This window comes from Dasypus novemcinctus, chromosome 17 (genome assembly GCF_030445035.2).
Source record: "Dasypus novemcinctus isolate mDasNov1 chromosome 17, mDasNov1.1.hap2, whole genome shotgun sequence".
Taxonomy (NCBI): domain Eukaryota; kingdom Metazoa; phylum Chordata; class Mammalia; order Cingulata; family Dasypodidae; genus Dasypus; species Dasypus novemcinctus.
In genome coordinates this window covers 18558788-18582302 of record NC_080689.1, presented here as the reverse complement: position 1 = coordinate 18582302, position 23515 = coordinate 18558788, and the positions used below count along the sequence as shown (strand labels likewise).

At 48.4% G+C, this 23515-nt stretch overlaps 1 protein-coding gene across 2 annotated transcripts in view; it reads left to right on the top strand.

Moving 5' to 3' along the window:
- Positions 1-1444: 1444 nt before the first annotated feature.
- The window catches only part of XDH (xanthine dehydrogenase), a 65132-nt gene continuing 43061 nt past the window's right edge, over positions 1445-23515 (top strand). Inside the window, exons 1-9 of one of the 2 annotated variants that reach the window (XM_004451079.5) lie at positions 1445-1563; positions 8189-8246; positions 10550-10646; positions 12039-12147; positions 15040-15166; positions 16065-16126; positions 18921-18989; positions 19302-19388; positions 20921-21062. In XM_004451079.5, the coding sequence (XP_004451136.2) occupies positions 1522-1563; positions 8189-8246; positions 10550-10646; positions 12039-12147; positions 15040-15166; positions 16065-16126; positions 18921-18989; positions 19302-19388; positions 20921-21062 (793 nt within the window). In that variant the 5' untranslated portion in view covers positions 1445-1521. Of the gene's footprint in view, positions 1564-8188; positions 8247-10549; positions 10647-12038; positions 12148-15039; positions 15167-16064; positions 16127-18920; positions 18990-19298; positions 19389-20920; positions 21063-23515 lie in introns of both variants that reach the window. The other variant, XM_004451078.5, reaches the window with a different exon arrangement.

Below are 23515 nucleotides of genomic sequence, written 5' to 3'. Positions count from 1 at the left end.
AGCCTATTGAAGTCTTCAGCTTGGAAAAAGTGCTCCTTTTGACTGTGCTTTCCTAATTTATAAGATCTTGAAAAATTACAGAGAAAGAAATGCTCCCAAATATTTTGGTCAAAGTTTTTCGTCAAATACCATTATGTGGGGTACCAACTAGTTGTTACAGAAATACAATTTCTGAATGGCAGCATAAACCCTTATAGAAAATTTATTTCACTTTTGGTTTTCAATTCTCCATGGTACCAGAAAGGAATATTCACCTCTAGAGAAGAGAAAGGGGCTGAAGATTGGCTGAGTGAGGGAAAGACAAACCAGTATGTAATATATTGAGCATCTCCTGCGGGCCACACTCTCACGTAGTTCTCACTGACCTCTCACAGGCACTGCATATCTCTGTGCTCACACTGTAAGTTAATGGATGCCTGATGTAGGGCCATTTCAGCTCGGTGTCAACCTTGCCTCTGCTTGTGTATGTGCCTTTTCTTTTTGAGGTACCAGGGCTGGGGATTGAACCCAGAACCTCGAATGTGGGAAGCTGGTGCTCAACTACATTGGCTCTCCTGAGTTCATTTCTTCATTTGTTTGCTTGTAGTTTGTTTTTGTTTTGTTTTGTTTTGTTTTTAGGAGGCACCAGGGAATGAACCTGGGAACTCCCATGTGGAAAACAGATGCTCAACTGTACCTTTTAATTTATTTGATTGTCAGATACTCTGACAACTTGTCAAGGGCATTTTCGTGAGAGAAACCAATAAAAGAAACACCCCCAAAATGGTTTGCTTCCAGGATTATTTTCGGGGTATTGATGGAGAATTTATTTGTAATAATAACACATATTTCAGTTCTGTGCAAATTTACAAAGCAATTTCCAAATCTCTTATTTGTCCCTCAGCCTTTTGGTGTCGTTCTTATTCCTATTTCCAGGATTTAAAAAACTGAGTTTCAAAGATGAAAAGTAACTTGCTGTGGTCAAAAGCCAGGTTTTGAGCCTGGATCCTGGGGCTCCAATCCTGCCATGTGTATACTCCTTCAGGCTGTGAGAGAATGGGCCTCAGACGTCAGTCTGGGTTGCTGTAAACATAAGTGCTTAATTGACAAGTGTAGACGAGAAGGTGTGAATCAGCCCTACTGGCAGCAACTCTGGAAATGGCCTTCCCTCCTTCCCTGTCTGGCAGCAAGTGGGAGGATGAAGCTAGTTCCACAAGGGCAGTGGTTAAGATCCACAGCTGCCTGGCGCGGGACTTGCTAATACCTGGATGCACTTTCCTCGGTGCAACTTGACGTAGGTGTGTGTGGGGGGTGTGACTTGCTGTGTATGATTGTTTGCGTTTTCCTTGATTGTGTAAACTGGTGGCTTTTGCCAAGAACTCTCCGTGCCCAGAAGCTGCAAACTGGTTTCCTCCCACTGGCCAGCTTTGCTCCATTTTATTGGAGGTGTATTTCTCAAGCTGCAGAGCAGTGATAACAGCCAGTATCTCTTGGGACTCTTGGGAGTGAGGGACCTGGAGTTCAGGGTCCTCACCGGTGACAATGACAGCAGATGAGGTGGTTTTCTTTGTGAATGGCAAGAAGGTAAGCAGGGGCTGGCCTTGGTTTTGACCCCTCCACTCCCTGGCAATTGATGTGTGCTCTCCGGAAAGGTTCTCGTTCTTTCTCATCTGTGTTCTCTTTTCCTCAATCTTCTTCTCTTTTTCTCTCTCTCCCTGCATTTTTTGGTAATGTTGGGGAAAGAACTTCTCAGGACTAGAACCCAGGCAGGACACTCCAGGGGCAAAGGAGTAAGAGGAGGGAAGCAAGAAGAGAGGCGTCTGTGAACTCACTGCCATCTCTGGAAATAGAGGAGACATTGGTACTGGGGTTGAGAAGGGGAGGCTGAGTTCCAGGTGAGACGAGGTCATCAACCAAACCTCTATTCCTGTGTTTAAGCCAATATATCCTGATGCTTTTGCTGTTTTCTTGCTAATATCAGAATATAAAATGTACACAGCCTTTGATTCTGATAAATCATGTATATAAGTGTAGCAGCTAACCTCGATTTACTGTGTGAGGATATATACTGACACCTTGTGGAAAACCACACTTTTTTTCCCCCGCAAAGGGCATACTTCTTAGTTCTACATGTAGATATTGCAAATCTCTTACTTTGATCAAAATCACCCACTTGAATTAACTTCACTGATGCCCAAGGGCCCGAGGGAAGGTGGAGGGGGATGGGGAATAGGGGGCTTGCACTGGTCATTGGACACCACAAGGATGAGAATTCTGACAAATTTTAATGCAAGTCCAGGTAGAGAGGCTGCAAACACATCACAATGTCTCCAGCCTCCACTACCCTCCCCGTATATGGCTGAGGTGCTGGTACCTGCTTCAGCAGCCCATTCGGGAATGAAAGGTCTAGTAAAAGGGTAGCCATAGTTGTGTGTGCAAGGATGTACATGCCCTGACCTTGTAACTGACCACGGTGTGCACAGTGTGAGAGCTGCAGGTGCCCAATGCGCCCCCAAGAAGGGCAGTTTTATCTGTTTTGTTATATTGGCATTTTTCTGGACTATGAGAAATTGGGCATCATTTGAGGTAATTTTTAAGAACAAAATATGCCTTGTAGGCTTTCTAGGGCTGCACTGTCAGGGTGTGTTTAGCTGACTAGCATGGAAGTTTCTTGAGCAACGTCACTGTCAGTCCTCCAGAGGCTGTTTGATTCAGTTTGGGTGGTGCTACCAGGAAGTATTGGGAAAAGGGGTTAGAATTATCCCTTCAGGTTGCTTCCCTTTCAGAGCTGGAATCTGACACCAAACCAAGAGATGGGGCAAAGCTTCCATGTTGGTGGTAGTAAGACTTTTGCATCAAACATTTCAAACAAGTTCATTATACTCAGCAAGCACATTGTAAAAATTCTAGAAATAGTTGTAGAATGGGTTTTCTAGAAGTGTTACTTATGCGAAGCCAACTTCCGTGGAATTTTTATAAGCAATTTTTACATTGGGCGAGAGGCTGTATTAAATGACTTTCAAGGCCATGTCTAAATCTACAGTTTTTAAATTTATTAGCTATCAATTGGTGTGTGTCAGTATAAGTTCCTGCTCTTCTTGAGGGACGGCTGGCTGATCTAGAAAAGGGCATTTCAAGGTAAATCTGGTTTGGTAAACATTTTTTTCCCTTGAAGTTTATTTTTACTTTAGAGAAGTGATTTTTAAGTTTTCAGGTGGTACCATCTCTGGCAGCTTCTCCTATAGCTGGTTTGTGTGTAAGTTGCAAAAAGGCAAATAATGGTCTATCACAGGTATTCAGTGGCAGAGTTGGGCCTTAGCAACTATTGTCACATCTTCTGTTCTAGGGCCAGAGTCAAAGGGAAAGCTGGGGAGAGCTCAGGATGTGATTTCATTACCATTGGAATGACAGTCATTTCGGGGGTCAGAATATTGGCTTTTCTGAGCACTCATTCCCTATTTTGTAGAGATCATGGCATCTAGAAGAGTCTGGAAAAATTAGGCAGGTAGGGTGCAGCCTAGGGTGCTGGGGGTGATCCCAGGTGTGAGCTACAGAGAGCCTCAAAATGGCTTCCACTCCCTCCTCACTCACTCACTCACTCACTCACATAGTCCACATTTATCAAGCTCCTCCCAGGCCTAGAGCTGTGGGACATGCACTAGAGGAGTAAGATATCTAAGGCCAGGAATTTGTCATTCAGGAGCAACTGGGTGGAGAGGTGGATCGTGATAGCCAAAGAAATATATTCCCAAATGTATTTCACAGATAGTAAGCCCATGAGATACTCTTCTTGGATATTCTTAAAACCACATATCACAGTGCTTGGCACATAGATGCTCAGTTAATCTGGAATGACTGGATGACTATTAAAAGTCTGGTACTAAAGAAATCTTTTTAAACTTGTATTTAAAATAATTTTAAACTTGCACAAAAGTTGCAGGATAAATAGAAACATTAAAAACACGTTACTCTCATTTACCAATTGTTCATGTTTCACATTTGCTTTATCATCCTCTCTCCCTTTCTCTATAAATATATACACATACGTATATAAGCAAATCCATACATTTGTATATTTACTGTGCATATAATTAATATAAGCAAATATATAAAGTATAAAATATTCTTTCTGAACCATTTGAAGGTAAATTGAGAACATCATATCCTTTCACCCCGAAATACTTCAGTTTGTATTTCTTAAGGAAATTTTGTTTTCATACAGAATCACAGTCCATTTGTAAAAATTAGGAAATTTGACATTGGTCCAACACTCTATCTAGTCTATAGGCCTTACACAATTTTTTTTCAAATTTCTCAATAATGTCATTTATAACTTCTCCCCCCAACCCAGGACCATCCATTGAATTTAGTTGCCATGTCTCTTTTCTCTTGTAATCTGGACTAGCTCCTTGGCTTTTCTTTGCTTTTATGACATAGATGTTTTTGAACAGAACAGGTCAGTTTTTTTTTTACTATGTCCTTCATTTCGAGTTTATCTCATACTTTCTTAAAATTAGATTCAGAGTAGGGTCCACATTTCAGGCAGGAATATCACAGGAGTGCTGTGTCTTTTCTCACTGTGTTGTAACAGGAGGCACAGGATGCCAGCTTTTTCCAGTGTTATTGATGTGAGTTTGGGTCACTGGGTTAAGGTGGAGTCTGCCAGCTTTTTCTATTTGTAGTTAATAATCTGTGAGAAGATGCTTTGAGACTGTATGAACAACTTGTTCTTCATCAAACTTTCACCCACTAGTCTTAGCATCCATTGATGACTTTTTCTTTTTAAAGATTTTATCTTATTTATTTCTCTCCCCTACTCCTCCCCTGTTGTCTGCTCTCTGTGTCCATTTGCTGTGTGTTCTTTTGCGTCTGCTTGCCTTATACGATGGCACTAGGAAACTGCATCTCCTTTTTTGTTGCATCATCTTGCTGCGTCAGCTCTCTGTGTGTGCAGTGCCACTCCTGGATGGGCTGTGCTTTTTTCATGCTGGGCAGCTCTCCTTGTGGGGTGCACTCTTTGCATGTGGGGCACCCCTATATGGGGGCTCCCCTGCGTGCCATGGCACTCCTTGTGTGCGACAGCATTGCAGATGGGCCAGCTTACCACATGGGTCAGGAGGCCCTGGACCCTCCATATGGTAGACGGACACTCTATCAGGCGAGCCATGTCCACTTTCCCCATCAATGACTCTTGATTGGGTCAATTATTGTTCTGATTACAAGGTGGCCAACTATATTTATTAGCTGTCCATCTGCCATAAGGAAGAATTCTCCCTTTTCCCCATTTCTTTCTTAACTTACTATCAGTTTGAACTAATGGGTTTTATATTTAATGGGGTATCAATCCATTACTGCTGTTATTTGCTTTGATGCTCAAGTTTTCCCAGAAGAAATCTGTTTAGCCCAATATTTCCCAAGCCCCCTTTGCCTCAAAGTGATTTTCCCTCAGCATACCCATTGACACCCTGCTTAGAGAGTGCTCTGTGGACAACACTGTAGGAAACTCTGCAGCCAAGCTGTGAGAGTGGCAGGGACATTTTCTGTAGGAGTTCAAGGATAGGGAAAGAACTCTTTGGACTGGGGTGATCTGGAAGAGCTTTACAAGGGAAGTGTTTGGGTTTCTTGAGAAATCAAGTTGCAGGTGGAAGGGGAATGGAATGGGAAAGGCATAAGAGTCAGAAGGCATAAATTGTATTCTAAGAACAGTGACAAGATCAGCTTGGCAGGGAAGTAGGAAGGGGAAAGGTGGAAAGGAAAATTGTGAACATATTGAAAAAGGCCTCGAAAGAGCCTGTGCACTTGAGCGTTACCTTGAATATGTGGAAAGTCACTGAAAGCATTGCCAAGGAAATTGACCTGATGTGGTAAAAGCAGCTCGGCAAGATAAGAGGAAGAGCTGGGGCCGAGGAGGTAAAAGGCTAATGGAAAGGTGATAAAGGTCTTTCTTTTGCTCTTTTGCGGTTTCTTCTCCGAGAGAAAAGACGTGGCTCTCTGAGTGACCTTGGTAATTAGGATCTTTGATTACAACCACCTGAACTCATGGGCCTCATCATAAAAGAAAATGGATTTTATTTCCACTGCCCTTTTAAACTTTATTCAAGGAGCACATTCTAGCAGTTTATGACTTTTTTGATTACTCGTAGTCAATAAAAAATCCTTGGGAGGCGGCTGTGGCTCAATCAGCTGGGCTCCGGTCTGCCATGTGGGAGGCTCTGGGTTCCCGCCCCAGGGCCTCCTTGTGAAGATAGGCTCTCCCCAAGCGCCCTGGAGTGTTGCCCGCTGCAAGCGCCACAGAGAGCCGACTCAGCAAGGGGACGCAACAAAACGGGAGACAAAAACACAGAAGAGTGTGCAGCGAATGGGCATAGAGAGCAGACAACAAGCAAGCCACAAGAGGCTGGGGCAGGGGGGGGGCGATAAATAAAAATAAAATACAGACACAGAAGAACACACAGCGAATGGACATAGAAAGCAGACAGCAAGCAAAAAAGTCGTAAGGGGGGAACAACAACAACAAAAACACGTACACAAGGAAGACAAAAAAAAATCCTATGGTCAGTTTAAGTTGCCTAACAGTCTCCATTCAGGAAGGAGATGTGAGAGCAACAAACAAGTTCTTCCTTAACTGATGTAAGGTGGCTTCCTGCTTTCTGGCCCTATCAAGGGTTTGGAGTTGACCCTTTTCTTTCTCTTGTGATTGCTTTCAAGGAGTCTTCAGGATCCACCGCTGGGAACATCCTATTGCATGTCTCATGATATAAAAAAGCATATTCCTCAGGCAAGCTGCTCTCCCCCAGCCTCCGGTTTCGGGGGTCCACTCTTCCCTAGACTCTCTCTACCAGAGGTTCCATTGCCCCCTCTAGTCAGCCTTTTTGAGAAAGATTAAAAAACCTCCAATCCGGCTCTCTCTCTCTCTCTCTCTTTCTCGCATGAATGCACTATGCTGGGCCCATGATAAACTCTAGGAATGCACACCACTTCCAACAATGCTGCCTCTTCGTCAGCTTCTCTGTCAAGTCTTTCTCTAATGGTCTAGAAATGACACCCCACCACATACCCCATCCTGCAAGGTGGCATTTCAGCTTCATGTGTAGAGCTGTGGAAGCCCCCTCACTTCATTTGGGGTAAGGGACACCTCCTCTCCCACCCCCCTTCAGCACGTGAGGGATTCATAGTACAGTTCTCTCTAAAGAAAACATCACAAATTATCTCCCCTTAATCATCCCAACAACCCAAAACCCTTCTACCTTTGATAAGGTATGAGAACTTTGAGAGTAGTTGACAGGTTTTCATAGATTTCCTTTGACAATTTGCTTCTGGGACTGGCACCTCACTCATAGACAACATTTTCCACCTTCACTAAATTTTTTTTTTTTTTCGTCCATGTTTTTTCTTTTCTTTTTTTTAAATTAATTTTTATTTTTATTTTTTTATTTTATTGACTTTGTAATAATATTACATTAAAAATATATATGTGAGGTCCCATTCATCCCCATTCCCCCACCCCACCTCTCCCCCCCCCCCCCAGCAACACTCCCTCCCATCATCATGACACATCCATTGGATTTGGTAAGTACATCTTTGGGCACCTCTGCACCTCATAGTCAATGGTCCACATCATGGCCCATACTCTCCCCCATTCCATCCAGCCTTCACTAAATTTTGATTTGGGATTTCTCCTCCATTTCTGACATATTAACATTGCTGACTATGATATCCCATCACACACAACACTTCACTGTGAGGACAGGTTAGCAGTCGGGCTTTTTCCAGCCACCCAGTGGTCTGAGTGCAAACCCTGGAGGAGGCAAAGTTGGGGGGTTGCATGCTGATGCAGTCAGTAGTCCCTGGCATTCCTGGGCGTGACCCCATGGCTGGAAATGAGAGGACTCCCTTGATTTGAGGGAACTTTGCTTTGATCAAGCCAGCATGGCGGGTGCGACCCCTGAGGGTTCTGTGGTAGACCCGGGGCTGGGCACTAATACAATATTTCAGTGTTTAAGTATATGAGCACTTAATGGGGTCTGACTTGTACTTACCATGCTCATTCTTATGGAATCGTTAAGGAAATCTTAGTTTTCATGATGTATGCAGCACGTCCCTATTATCTCTAGCAATTCTTGGGTGAGATGTTGAAGGGAGAAATAAATCACAGAAGGATGGCTAAGGGTCCCTGTGACATATTTTTCTTTCATTTCTTTTCCTGTAGGTGGTAGAGAAAAATGCTGATCCGGAGATGACTCTTTTGGTCTACCTGAGAAGAAAGTGTATCCTGACTTTGAGGTGGGCCTTATGTCAGTTTCTAGCAACCAGTCAGGTGGAGAGGAAAGAGCACTGGATGGGGATCTGAGCGCTTGACATTTTAGCTGTGGCTCTGTCTCTCCATAGCTGTGTGACCTTGGGTAGTCATTTGAGCTCTCTGGGTCTGAAAATTTCAGCTATCAAATGAGAGGATTTCTTTTTGTGTTCATTAAGCTCTCTACCAGCTAAGACTCTACTAGTGCCAAGTTTTAAATCCTGCACCTGTAAAAATAAGCCCTGGGGAGCTTCAGGGTCATTCCCCTTTAGGAGGAGAGGGAGGTGACCTTTGTAGTTAATACATGAATGGGCTCCTTGGGGAACAAGTCCAGCTCTGCTTGAGTAGAGAGAAAGATGGGGGAAGGGTATCTAGTACCACTGGAAGGTGGTACTGGAAGCACGGCCCATTGTGGAAACACGCTGGAGGCACCTGCGGCAGGTGCCTTTCAGAGGGGCTTTGGATGAGTCCCTCCCTTGGGCATGGAGAGCAGGTCTGTAAAATCCCCTGTACATTTGGGTCTTTCAGAGAAAGAGAAGGAACGTGTTCTGAGACCGTGGAACAAAATCAAAACTAAAAATTAATGACAGGAGTTGACATTTAATGGGCACTTGCTATATACAGGCAGTGTTCCAAGTGAATTGCGTAGGTCATGTCACGTCACCTCCACTGCAGTCCCACAGCAGTGTAACGCTCCCTTTACCCAGATGAGGAAGTGAGGCCGAGACTGGCCACATGGCCTGCCGATGGCTAGCGTGTCCTGGGCCAGTGCTGGCAGAGCCTGGACTAAAACCTAGAGCCACGCTTAACCTCTCGCCTCACCTGGCGTCTGCTCAGGACTGCGCTCCACCTGCCCTCTGGCAGTGAACCCCTTGTTCCCACCAGGATAGGAGTGGATGTCATTCTGGTGACATATTTGGGGACCACAAAGGATTGCTTCAGCACCCACGGAAGTGAGCCGGAACCCATGGCCTTCACTCAAGTGCACTACCCCCCCATCACACAGCTGATGCCTTGGATGTACTTTGTCCAGGACTTTCGGCCTAGAGTGGGCAGGTCGAGAGGTTCACAGCAGCCCGAGTTAGGACTGTCAGCTTTTTTTGTCACAGAGGATCCTCTCGGTGTAATCAGGAGACTGCATGGGACTCCAGTCCAGCCCACCTACCTGGGTGGACTGGGAAGAGACTCTCATTCTCAGAGATTGTTGATAGCATGTAAAATTCTCTAGTAAATTTTTGAAGACCCGAAAGCTTCAGAAGTTCCACGTCATAAGCAATTTGCTGGTTTAAAGGTCAATCTGAAGTGAAACTGATATCCCAAACTGAAAGTTGGCACACAAGTGTAAAGTCCCTGCAGCTTGTTGCTGTTCGTGTTGAAAGGTAATTTCTGGGAGGGGAGAAAGAGCAGGGCTTCTTTCTTCTAGAAAGATCCCAGGCTAGAAGGAGACCTAGCTAGGCTTTGGGCTGCCACCGTCTGTCCTCACAAGCCCCTAGAGTCTGTGCAGTTGTACATACATCCTGACTAGTGAAGAGAATAATTTAAGACAGCTATTCCTCTCTACAACATGATTTGAAAAAGGCAGTGTGAACGCCATTACTTCTTTTCTCTGGAACGACCTATTAGGTGCTTTAAAAATGTCAAGTATCAGATTACCTGTTTCCTCAAGTACGTATAAAAGATAGTTCCAGTTTTGATCTATGATTTTAAAAATCTCCTTCATTTTTATTTTCATTCACATATGCTATGGGCTGGATATTCAAAAGTCCCTGTCCAGCCCTAATTTTGGTTCCTGGGACTTGATCACCCCAGAAGGTTCAGGGTGAAAAGCTGGAACTCAGCGTGTTCCAGAACAGGTCAGTGTCTTCTTGTGGCCCAAGTGTTTTCCTTGCATGCCCAGCGGTGGCTGTTGTGATGGCTGCCCACACATCTGGTGTTTGGGTAGCATGACTTACCTGCCCATGAGACCAGGGCTTGGGGACGTGTGAGACCATGTCTGGAAGATCCCAGCCCCATGGGAGGTCCCCAGAATCTGGAGAGTGGACCCCTGATGCTTTTCCTCAACTGTGCAGTGGGACCACCCCATTCCTGGTCCCCCAGGCTGCAGTGCAGCCACTCTGACTGAAGAGGGGGTGAGGCGATACCTCCCCAGGTCAAGGGGCTAGAGCCTGTGAGGCTGTGGATGACTCTGCACTTGCAGGGATGCCCGGGCCATTCCCAGGGGCCTGGCAGAGACCCCCTTCCCTCGAGTCCGTACTCCTTAACCTGACCACGCAGTGGGGCTGTGCGGGACCAAGCTTGGCTGCGGAGAAGGGGGCTGCGGGGCTTGTACTGTGATGTTCTCCAAGTATGATCGTTTCCAGAACAAGATCGTGTATCCTTTGTCTGCTGGTTGAGTTCCCCTGAGACGACTGTGAGGCAGGGATTAGCTGGTGAGTTTGTGTGTGTGTTTGAATGGGTGCATCTGTGTGAGTGTATGTGAATGTGTGTGCATGTATGCATGCAGGCGGGTGTGAGTGTGTGAGTGTATGTGTGTGCATGAATACTCGTGTGTGTGCCTCATGTGAATGAGCTGCTATGGTCCTGGGTAGACTCTGATCCTGGGAAGTACCTGGAAGTAACGTCCTGGCTTTCATGAGTATTGAAAAGATTGAATTGCTGCCCGGATTTTAGATCCGGGATCTTATCAATCCTCATAAAATCCTTATCAGTCCTCATAAAATCCTTTAATAGCGCCCCGTTGGCCCCAGGATAAATTCCAAGCTCTTTCTTAGCAGGGAAGGCCCTTCACGATAACCCCCTCTCTGGTTTCTGTTCTTGTGCTGAGCCCAGCACTCGGTTCGTGCTGAGCAAGGTGTGAACTACCAGCATAGCAGGCCCACTCATTTCCTGGTCTTCCCATAAGCTGTTACCCAAGTCTGGAATGCTCCTCTTCCACATCTCTGGTCTCCACCTGGTGAACTCTTACTAGCTCTTTAGGACTGGACAAACGTATCACTTCCTCCAGAAAGTCTTCCTTGACCTCTCAAGACTGGGCTAGGTGCCCTCTGTCCGTGCTGGTTCCACAGTGCCCTGTGTGCCTCCCTCCAGAAGCACAGACCCCACCCTATTGAAATTGCCTCCCACAGCTGCTTCTAGCTTCCCAGCCTGAACACAAGCTATCGATGGCAACGATTTTGTCTTACTCACCTTTATATCCTCCGTCCTTAGCCGAGTGGCCGGCACATGCTTGGCACTCCATAAATGCTGTTGACTGTATACATGAATGAGTGATAAAGGAGTGGATGAAAGAAAGCTCCATCTAAGGGATTGGTGGCTCATGTGGATTCCTTCAATCCACAGAGGAATGACAGAAATAGAGGTAGGTCAAAGCAGGGAAGCAAAAGGGACTGGAGGTTCTGAAAATAAGGATGCCAAGGAGGGGCCCTGCAGAGAAAGGGGCGCACTTCTTTGCTGGTGCTTGCCAGAAACTTCCTCCTGACTCGCCTGCGGATGGGGGCTGAGCGAGAGGTAGCGGGAGGAGGCCCTGGTTCCCTTACCTCCAGCTTATAGGCCTGGGGTGCACGAGATGGTGTCTGACCCACAGACTCTGGAGGGGCCCAGACCTCGCCGGGAGGAGGGTTTCCTCTCCTCCTTGTCCCAAGTCTTGGGTATGAGAGAAACCAGAACATAATGCAGCGGGAAGAGATGTGACATACAGCCCTGCGCTCAGGCCCACTGTGCTGAGCTGCCTGCAGAATGGAATGGCCTTAATCTGGACTCCCAGACACTTTCCTGCCAACGCCTGCCTGGCCCCCATCTGCTCCTTGCACCACGTTGCGGTGACGACCGTGGAGGGAATAGGAAGCGTCAAGACCAGGCTGCATCCCGTGCAGGTAAACCAGAGGAGAGGGAGCGGTGCTCTCTAGAAGCAGAGGTTCTGCCGGGCCTCGGGCCACGGCCTCAGGATTGCCGTGTTGTGGGGCTGAGTTTCGCTGCCTGAGCCAAGGAGGCGTTGTGCCCCATCCCCCTTCGGTCTCCTCGGGGTGCCCTGAGGCTGATCAAGTCTGAAGCTCCCTCTGGTGGCCGGGGTGAGTGCAGCCCTGCACGGTCCAGAGGGAGGCGGGAGGTGCTGGAGTCTGGCGGTTGGGGCAGCGAAGCCACCGGACCTGGAATGAGGGGCGTGGAGGAAAGCTTGCTCACCTGTGCAAGGAGTGTGCTTAGGAAATCTGCCTTCCCAGATTCAAGAGTCCAACTTCTTGGTGCACCTTGGTTTGAAAAAAAACAAAACCAAGTGGTAATTCCACTGCCCGCCCTGGATAATACAAATGGGAACTCCTTAAACGGAGGCTAGCAAGTGTTAAACAAGTGCTTAAAAAGACATGCAAGTGTCTGACCTTTAGGCTCCTCCTGGAAACCTAAAGACCACCTGAAGACAGATGGAAATTGGAGCTCTCCCGGGGAGAGTGAGCAGCAATCTGAGAGGGCTTGTGGGGAGAAACAGGAGGTTCTAGGCTCGTGAAAACAAGGGGTAAAGGGGGAGCAGAGCACTGCGGGCAGGAGAGGGCACTGTTCCTAATGCTTTCTGTTTGGGGAAACCGAGGCAGTGGTTCTTTGGGAGATTACAATCACAGAAGATACCAGAGCCCGGTTCAGGTCTGAACTCCCCTGGTGCGTTTGACGATCTCCTTTGCCCGTCATTCAGATCAGAGCTTCCTCAGGCACTTTACGTGACAGTGACGTCTTAGAACTGGGGCCTTCGGGCTGAGTGAGCTGGTCAGGATCCTCAGGAGGAGAACGTGGGCCAGGCGCATGAGTCAAGGCAGGGTGGGGATGGCGTTGCTTCAGCTCCACAACTGCATTTCTCAGGCAGGGGAGGAGGAAATGACTAAACTGGTTTAACTAGGGCTTGTGAATTTCTTTGCAACAAATACATGAGAGAAAGAATTAATCGTTGGAACACAGGGATCATGTCCATATAATCTAGCTAAAACTTTCCTTTTCCAATGGTCCAGATCCTGATTTTGGCTTCAGATAAACGATAGATCTTCTCCTTCCATTTATTTTTTTCTTGTTCTTAGTTTCTCTGACGTTATGTTTTCCTGATTCTCCTTCTCTCTAGCTCCTCCTCTGTCCAGTCCCTAGAGCTGGGGTACCCTGTGGCTCTGACCTCAGAAATCAGACTCATATTTCCAATGGCCTATCTGACGGCACTGTATAGATGTTTGATCTCAAATTTAACAACTCTTTATTATCCCCCAAACTCCTCCCTTCTGCACTCTTTCCCCATCTGAGACTATGCAAAACTATGTGGCTGTTCAAAACAAAATCCCAGCAGGCATCTTTGATCCTTTGCTTTCTATCCTACCACAGCCACTCCATCAACCAGTGCTGTCCACTCTACCTCCAAACAGAAGGCCTTCATTTCCTCTCAGTTTCCCCGATGACTGCTTGGTCCAGGCCATAAGCCCTTCTTGCCTGGACCACTATAGCATCCTGGTCCCCTGCTTCCACTCGTGCCCTCTACATCGGTTTCTCTATCCAGCCTCCAGAGTGACTCTTGAAAAACATAGACTGCATCACATTGTTTCCTGCTCATATACAACCCCCGATGGCTTCCCAGCACACCTCCAAGTCCAAGTACCTACCCTGGCTTGTGAAGAGCGCCTGCCCAGCTGACTCCCCAACCCCAGTTGGCCGCTCAGCAGCTCTCATGCAGGAGGCTATCTCCATCCTCAGGGCACTGGCACTTGCTGGTCCCTCTCCCCTGACCCAAAGCATGCCCCTCCTTTCCTCTTAAAGGCCCTTTTACTCACCACTCATAGCTGTTGGTTCTGGATTGTGTCATCTGGGTTAATTTTCTGCATAGTAGTGTTTTTCACCTGAACTTCTCTTGTTTACTTGTTTCTTTGGTCACTATTTCTTCTCCTAGGATGTGAGTTCCATGAGAAGAGGGACCTTGCCTTCTCAGTAAATATAAAGTGAGTGAATCTATATGTTAGGCACTTGAGGTGCACTATTGTTGCAATTGAGCTGAAAAAATACCAAAAGGGACCCCTAAAAGGCAAAAACTACTGTGAATGAGGAGGCTTCCATAATAAAAATATTCCAGGCTTGAATGAAAATTCTGTGACTTTCGATGCATATAGTGAATTCTATTTGACGCACTTCTCATTCTTATGTTCCCACTGGGCCTCAAGGGTTGCCTTCACTTAAGAATACCACAGGATTCTAGTTTGGGATAATATCTATTCAGTTGGTTCTTAATGAAGCCTCGTTGCTTTGGACTGCAGGGTAGTATAGTTAAAAGAACATGGCATGGCTCTTCCATTCACCAGCTCTCTGATTTTGGGTTAATGTCTTAAATTCTCTGGGTTTGCTTCCTTTTCTATAAACTACAGGGAATGAGGGGTGAGAAGACCATCCATTTCTAATTGCCGCTATTCTTTGAAGGGACTTTCCTACTAAGGAATAACATTGATTGACCAAACACTGTGTGCCAGGTATAATGCTAAGAATTTTACATAAATAAAACCCTTCCCACAACTCTAGAAGTAGGTACTAGAATTGCCCTCCTTTTACAGATGAGGAGCCTGTGGCTCAGAAAGGCTTAACAATCTAAACTATCTGGCCAAGGTCGCAGTTGTAAGGGGTGGCACTGGGACTTGGCTTCATGCAGTGACTGCTACCCCACCCTGCCTCCCACTGAGGTTTGGCTTTGGCTGAGCAGTGTAGCGAGACTGGGAGAGGTTCTGCCCACACAGACGGCTATTTGCGTGCCCCTCTAGGAGAGAATCGCCAAGAGCCATGGCTCCCAGTGTGGTTTCTGCACGCCCGGCATGGTCATGAGCATGTACGCGCTGCTCCGGAACAAGCCCGAGCCCACCATCGAGGAGATTGAGAATGCCTTCCAAGGTACAGGTCTTCAGGGATAGCCTAGGAGATGGGATGGAGAATGGGGCCCTGGAGGGGTTGGGGCTGGGCCAGGGAGAATGTCAGGAGTGGGCACAGGGGCACTGCCTTCTGGAGGACAGACTCAGGCCACCCAGTGTGGCAGCCAAGATCTGCCACAAAGTTAGTTCTCTTAGGTTGGAGAGTGTGCAGGTGGTTTGGATACATTTTTGGTTCTCCTGCCATGGTACTCCTCTTCCCAAGGTGTCTTCCTGCCCTCCCAAGTCTTGGGATGGGGCTGGCAATGGGAGGTGAGCAGAGGTCATCTGGGAGACTCCAAGGACTGGCAATGTGGCTTCCTTTCCTCTCAGCTTCTACTGGAAAAAATTTGTTCTGGCAAAGGTCACCCATGAGGAAGGTGGCTACGATTCTGAACCATGGAAAAGGATTAGCTTCCCATTTTGCCACCTGTGAATGTCTGTTGAATATAGAAGGCTCCCTATGCCCTTGCCCTTTCAATACATCACCTATTCAATCAGTTCTATTGAGTCCTGTCACATGTCAGGCCCTTGTTCAAGGTACAAATGAAAGAAACAGTTGCTCCTCTCAAGGAGTTCATGCTCAGATGGGGAAAAGAGTTGATACTCTAGTTTGGTAAGCTTGCTGATCATTAGGACCAGGCACCAGAGAAACACTGGGGGGGGGGGGGCGGGTATTCTAGGAAGACTTCCTGGAGGAAATGATGATAGATGTTTTGAAATCAGGAATACATATAGGAGCAGGGGCCTTCCAGGCAGAGGAAATAGAATATACAAAGGTATTGCGGTAAAAGAGCACCAAACTGAGCCCTGAGCAAAGCCACAGACCCCTACCCTGCCCTGGGGGTCTGTATTAACGCCACACCTCTTTGCTTCACCCGCAGGAAACTTGTGTCGCTGTACAGGCTACAGACCCATCCTGCAGGGCTACCGGACCTTTGCCATGGTAAGCGGGGCCCCAGATAGCAGTGGCCTTGCTCTTCACTTGGAACTCCTTTGGGAGGGATGCCAAAAGCCTCCGGACTACCACAAGAATTAAGAGCTAACGTGGACAGTTAGTGGCATTTGGAGAGTTCTTGGCCATTCTTTACTCAGGATTATCCATAGTGCAGGAGCTGGTTCCTGGAAGAGGCTTGCAGCCTGAAAGGAACTTTTCCAGGGCCTGCGGGCTTGGCACCTTTCCCTTGGAGGCTGGCACCCTCAGCCCATGGCACAGGTGCTGAAAGTGGCATTTAATGACCACACAGCCTGGCTCAGCACCTGCATCCTCTTCCCCTTTCCTGGCTGCTTTCTGCAGTTGGCATCTGCTGGGCTGATGGAACAGATAATTAGCTCTCCAGGCAGTTCGTGAAACCCTATGGCTCTCGATAAGAAACCATAGCCAAGGCCTGTGGGTGGTCCGTAAATGCAGACACCCACCCGCCATCTGACCAGGAGGACTCAGGCTGGCTCTCCTTTCTTGGCTTGATCTCCCAAGTTTTCTCCTGATCCCCTGGCTGGGTCGAGATGATCCTGCCTTGAGTCAAACCATCACATCTCAGGTTGACTCTGGATCTAGATGAGAGCTAAGAGCTCCTACATTTTTTGCTATTCCTTAGGGTGAGCAATTATGAAATGGAACCTAGCATCCAAATAACCCACTAAGGGGTGGAGCTGGAACTGGGGCTCTATAAAGGTGGAGATGGTGTTGCTGATGAAAAACAAAGAGGTGTGGATTTAAACTAAAATAATGGAGAGAACAGATGGGGAGTCTGCAGACTTGGGTGCAAGTCCCATTCCATCATTCAATGGATGCATGACCTTGAGCAAGCTTCCTCGTTTCTAAAATGGGGATTTACAAAATGGTGTTTGTGAAAGTTAAATACTTCTTTAAAGCCCATAAAACAATTCCTGGAACAGCTGAAACATTCAGTAAATGGCAACTATAAATGCTGCTGCTGATACATTTCTTCCATGAGTCACAATTTTGTCTTCAGCAATGGCTCAGGCTTCGGTAACAACCAGGGATGGGTAATCTTGCCCATCTATTTACTTCATAGGAGCCTCCTTAAGGAGATAAGATCTAATCAGTCCTTCTAGTTTCCCAGAAGAGAACAGACTTGGAGTGTCTCTTTGATCACCACCGAAGTGGTTCCTGATTCCATCATTGGGAGCATCTTCTTCCACCCAGCTACCCTGCCATCCAGAGCAGAGCTGACTGCTCGGAGCAGTCAAAATACCTGGTCCACGGAGGGTCTCAGAAGCTCATGCATGTTACTCACTGGAGGCCCTTCAGCCTTTATTCAGAGCCTTTCACTCTAATTTTAGCCACAGTGCTAGCAAACTTGGTTTTCTTGTCCATTGCTCACTAGAAAAGGGTGAGAGTGTCTGCTTGAGACAAACACAGTGCTCACTGCCAGAAATGGCCACGTCCTTCTGGTAACAAGGAAGGAAACCCTACGAACAGGCACAAGTCCACTGGTCTTAGCTGATTGGGTACAGTGAGAATCTCTGTAGGAAAAAATAAGACTTCTCCAACCTTGGTAGACTTCAAGGGTAGTGATGCAACCGTCAATGCCCATGAATTGTCAAGCAAAAAGATCTTAAGGAATAATGAGCTAGCACTTTCATTACCTGCAAATAAGGCTTTTCTCTGGAACATGCCCTTCCCCAGGAGGGCCAGCGGAGAGGGCCTGGCTCTTCCCCAGCCTCACTCCTACTAAGAACCCTGCTAAGAAGGCCTTACGAGCCCCTCTGCCTTCCTTCCAAATATACAGGGGATGGGCAGGAGGGCAGAGGCCTGGCACAGACAGAGCAGCTCTGGCATCCAGTGGGGAGCTGTGAAGACAGGGGATCCCCATGTGGGGCAGCATGCAGTGGGGGGTCGAGGTGAGGGGGCTTCTCTCGATGCCATCACCCAACGTGATCAAAGGCCACAGCTCCAGCCTCCGTGGCCCACTCCAACCACGAGGGAGTGCCCGTGAGCTCTCCCACCTCTGCCCTGCAGCATAACTCCATGATCCGGAAGCGCCTCCTGCGGCCCCGAGCTGTGCCCCTGCCCTCTCCCGCCACCTGCAATGCCTCAGTTGTGGGCTGGATTCCGTGCTCTGCCATTGGCACCCTGAGAGGGCTGAAGCAAGTCCTTCCCCTGTGGGGGGGTGGGGTGGGGATCAGACCTGTCCCCTTTCTCCAGAAGGACACAGGGGCTTCTGCTTTCTAGAAGCATCTAGACCGCCTGGACACAGCTGGCCTGGCATGGGTCTCAAAGCATCCTTGGCAGGAGTTTTGCAGAAATCTCTGCCTGGGACATGCCCTGCCAAGTCCTGTAGGACTTGTCTGATCTAGAAGAGACCCCTGAGGGCTGAGAGCACTGGTGGGAATTTCTCCCATACAGGTTTTCTAAGAAATGAGGCCTGAAGAAAGAAAATGTGAAGAGACACATGTTTTGATAAAGTAGGACTGGCTTTTCATGGGGAAATTTTCTTGACATTCAATTCCCCTGTTGCTTCCGGGGCAGGTCCTACTTGTTTATCGGGGAGTTAATTAATGTCCACCAGCCAGGCAAGAGAGAATGTAGCAGAAGCCTCAACTCTGTGCAGGGAGGCACGTGGGACGGGGCGGGGGTCTCTGCTTCTCCTACTGGTGCCGGGAAAGGTATCAGAGCTGCACTGCACCAGGCAGTGATCCAGTCATCCAGGGTCTTTAGCTGGCGGGAAAACACTTTGTAGTTGTCTTCTGGTGAATGCTGGTTCTCTCTCCAGGATGGTGGATGCTGTGGAGGAAAAGGGGGCAACCCAAACTGCTGCATGAACCAGAAGACAGACCACACGGTAAGGGGGTCCTTCTCTCCCTGGCAGCCTGGGGCTCCATCTCAGGCCAGGGGAGTTGGTCAACTCTCTCCATACCCCCGGCAGGGGTTGCTGGACTAGGAAGCCACGGGCAAGAGGCTGTGACGCCCAGATTATAGGTGTGGGAGTGTGCCCGTTTGCCCCGGATCAGCTGGCAAGGCCCCCCTGTTCCTAGGAGAAGCCTGAGCCTCCGCCAGCCTGATGGGGGCCGGGGACAAGCTCACTGGGAGGAAACGCTGGTCGGTCTTTCGGGGCATTTGGAAAGAGGAACCCCATCGGTTGCTTTCCCAGCAGGTCACTCACTCGCCATCTTTATTCAACCCAGAGGAGTTCATGCCCCTGGACCCTACCCAGGAGCCCATCTTCCCCCCGGAGCTGCTGGTACGTGGGGCCTCAGCAGGGGGGCTGACCAAGTACGAGCCCCCAGAGACCTGCTTTATCTTCATACCCAGGGGGCCTTGGTGGCTTCTCTGTCCTGTAGGTTTCAGCCTCCACTTCCCTTCCTTTTTTGGACACCCCTGCTTGTCCCTCTGTCCCACACTCCCACAGTGCCCTGTCCTTCTCTTCTTCACATAGATAGCACTTAGAATGGCTCATTGAGTGTCACTGCTCCTTACTAGATTATCAGTGCCGTGAGAACAAGGCTTGGATTTCTTTGGCACACTATACCTGGTCTCTGACCTTCCGGCTAAATCTAAAGTATCAGCTCCTCCAGGCAGCCCATTTTCCCTGAAATCAGCCCGTTTATTTTTCTAAAAAGCAAACCGTCTGCACAGGACACAAGGCTGTGACTCGTGGCTCTGTTTTAAGGACACCCTGAACCTGATTTGCCCAGCTTGGTGATTCTGCTTCTTCACTCCAACATTTAGAGAGGAAATAACCAGGCGGCTCTCAGCCGGTTCTTCCAGGGCAGGTGGCTCAGGGGTGTTGAGCAGGTGGTGACTGCAGAGGTTTCCCCAGGCCAGCAAGAAGGGCTTTGGGGCAGGCGGCCGGAACGTCTTCCTCCAAATTGTGAAACCCTGAAAAAACCGTCGGTTTGGTTTAGGAGCTTTCATTCCCAGCCCAGAGCCGCCCCTCGTGCCCCCAAATCAGCCTTTCTGAGAAGCTCACTCTGCCGCCCATTCCTCTGCTCCCTTTGTCCCTCCTAGACCTTGTTCGCGGAGCCTCTCGGGGCCAGGCGGGGGTTGTGCAGGGAACCTGGGCTTTCCCTCAGTCGGCTCAGGTGCGCTCACGGTGGGAGGGCCTCGGCGGGTCCCTCGACCTCCTCGAGCCTATAAAAAACTGGGACTTACAGTCTTCCTTAGCTGAGTCATTCAGATGAAAGAGGGTACATAGCCTCAGTACACATTCATTCTCCTCACTTCTCCCTTGACATACACTTCTTTTTTTTTTTTTTAATTTATTTCTTTCCCTTTCCTTCCCCTTCTCCCCCTCACCCCCGCCTGTTGTCTGCTCTCTTTGTCATTCGCTGTGTATTCTTCTGTGTCCGTTTCTATTCTTGTCAGCAGCACTGGGAATCCTTGTCTCTTTTAGTTGTATCACTTGTTGTGTCAGCTCTCCATGTGTGTGGTGCCACTCCTGGGCAGGCTGCACTTTTTATCACGATGGGTGGCTCTCCTTACGGGGTGCACTCCTTGCACGTGGGGTTCCCCTATGCGGGGGACACCCCTGTGTGGCACTCCTTGTGCGCATCAGCACTGCGCGTGGGCCAGCTCATCACATGGGTCAGGAGGCCCTGGGTTTGAACCCTGGACTTCCCATGTGGTAGGCGGACGCCCTATCCACTGAGCCAAATCCGCTTCCTGACATACATTTCAATAGAAGAGTGGCGCCCACTGCAGATTTAAAGCATTTGATCGGGGGAAGGTGGTAAGAAGGAGACAGTGCACTAAAGAAAACTGCCTACTTCCCAGAGGCTGAAAGACGCTCCTCGGAAACAGCTGTGCTTTCAAGGGGAGCGTGTGACGTGGATCCAGGCCTGCACCCTGCGTGAGCTGCTGGACCTCAAGGCAAAGCACCCCGATGCCAAGCTGGTGGTGGGGAACACGGAGATCGGTGAGGGACTGGGGGCAGCGCCACAGCGGCTGGGATGTGGGAGGGGTCCTGGGGCCCCCACGCCTTCCCGGCTCCCTGTGGAGCTGCCTCCTGCCTGCCCTGGAGAGCTGCCCCCTGGCTGTGGGGTCACACAGACCTGGTTACCCTGAGGCTGAGGCTCAGAAAAGTTCTGTCTCTTCCCCTACCCTCATTTACCCATTTCTTATGGGGAGGTAATAATACCTCCTCCTGCAGATTGTTACAAGTAGTAGATGAGATCCTTTCATGCTTGTTTGCTTTACTCCATAAATGTTCATGGAGTATCAACGATGAGCCAGCTACTCTGGGAGGGGCTAGGGATGCAAACATAAACTGACCTTCACTCAAGGCTCTCCCAGTCTAAGGGAGGAGTAAATGTAGGTCAAGTGTCGAGGCTAGTGCCTGATGGGTGCTAGGAGTTCCATGTATGTCACACTTTTGGCTCCCCCTTTTCCTGGAGGAGAGGAGACACTCAAGTATGGCTGTGTTTGTGCTCCCACTTAGGGCATGGGACACACGACATGCAAACAGGCATCCGTTTCTGTACCTGGCTTGGCCCCTCTCCCCTTGGCTGGGTCCCAAGCCCAGGGAGGATCCAAGGAGACGATCACAGCCCAGCTGAGCCTGCATGGCAGGACCTCTGGTTTTAGGGGCATGGTGGACTTTTAATTGAAGCAGCCAAGCCCAGCTTGTAGGAGACTCCTGGCTCTGGTTCTGAAAGGAGCTACAGACCTCTGGGTTCTGGCTGGATTCTCAGGCCCAGGGAGGAGGCTTGGCTGGGTGCCATGTCCCTCGGTGAGCCAAGGTGTGGTTGTGGAGCGCTCAGCCTTGTTGCCACGTGCTGGGGTTGCAGGGTTGGCTGCGAGATGGGCCACGAGTGAGGAGATCCTCGCGGCCAGGGAGAAGAGGACCCATGGCCCATGGGGTCATGGCCCTGGGGCCAGGGGAAACAGAAATTAAGGTGGAGAGTGATGGGCTGGGAGACTCTTAGGAGACCCTTTGGATGTGTGGCATCCTCTTTGCCATCAGTCCCACAGTGTTCAGGACCCAAGAGAAAGGATTCATAAAGACTTTATAAGCTCCCCAGCTAGAAATCGTTTCTTAGCAGGGCTTCCATCTGCTCCACCTCCCTTAGACACACAACCCCCGTCGGTGTAACTGCCTCCAGCCGTGGCAGGCTGTGCGGGAGAGAACCTCACTAAGATGGGCACTCACTGCCTCAGTCTACCTTCTTTGTCCTGAAAACTGATATTCAAACTTCCAGATTCCTCAAAGCCTGGGCCACCCTTTGGAAATCCTAAACAGCACATGGGTGGGGGGAGGAGAAGGGGTGCAGGGACCTTCCTTTTTTAACCTGTGGAAGCTCTAGCCCTGTTGGCAGATGAGGGAGGTGCTGTGCTAACTGGGTCCAAGGAGCAGAGGCATGTCTGTTTACCAGATGTTTCTACCTTGATTGGCCAGGAAGGATGGAGACCAGATCAAAAAATGCATGGCCTCACAAAGCTGTGGCATCTTCAAGATCTCAGGCAGGCCCTGGGGACAGGCAAGCAGGGTGGAAATTTTCTTTCTGAGTCAGTTTTCTTTTTTTCTTAATGTCAGCCTTTCACCTTATTAATACTACAATATCCCAACCCTGATAACAATGAAAGTACTGAAATTTGCCTATTCTTAGCTGTGTTAGCTGAGCAAGAAACTTAACATCTCTGTGCCTCATCTGTAAAGAGGGATAATCACAGCATCTACTTCATAGCATTGTTCTGAGGATTAAATGAGTTAAAATATGGAAAGTGCTGAGAACACTTTCTGACATGTGTTAAGACCCTGATTTTCTAATATTGTTATAACATACACAGAGAGATACACGTGCATCCACATTTGAGTGAGTTCAAATCCATTCCACTTGAGTTCTGAGATGCCTCCTTTTTAAAAAGTTTAAAAATTCTTTTTACAAGTCAGCTTTATTGACATATAATTCACATGCTCTGCACTTCACCCATTTCAAATGTACAACTCAATGATTTTTAGTAATTTCATGGATGTGTGAAACCATCACCACAGTCAATTTCAGAAACTTTCATCACTTTAAAAAGAAACCCTGTACCCCTCAGCTATCACCACCCCATCATCCCCAGCCTCAAGCAACCACTAATCCACTGTGACTTCCTGATTCTGGAAGTTGATATAAATGGTATCATACAATATGTGGACTTTGGTGCCTGGCTTTTTTTTTTACTTAGCATAATGTTTTCAAGGTTCATCCAAATTGTAACAGGTATTAGTCCTTCATCCCTTTTTATGGCTGAATAATATTCCACAGATCACAGTTTTTAATCCATTCTTCCAATAGGTTTTCCTGAGAGTTTTAGGGTTGAAAGTCCGAAGACTACACCTAATGCTGGGGCACCCATGGAGCTTGTTATGTTTGTGACTACATC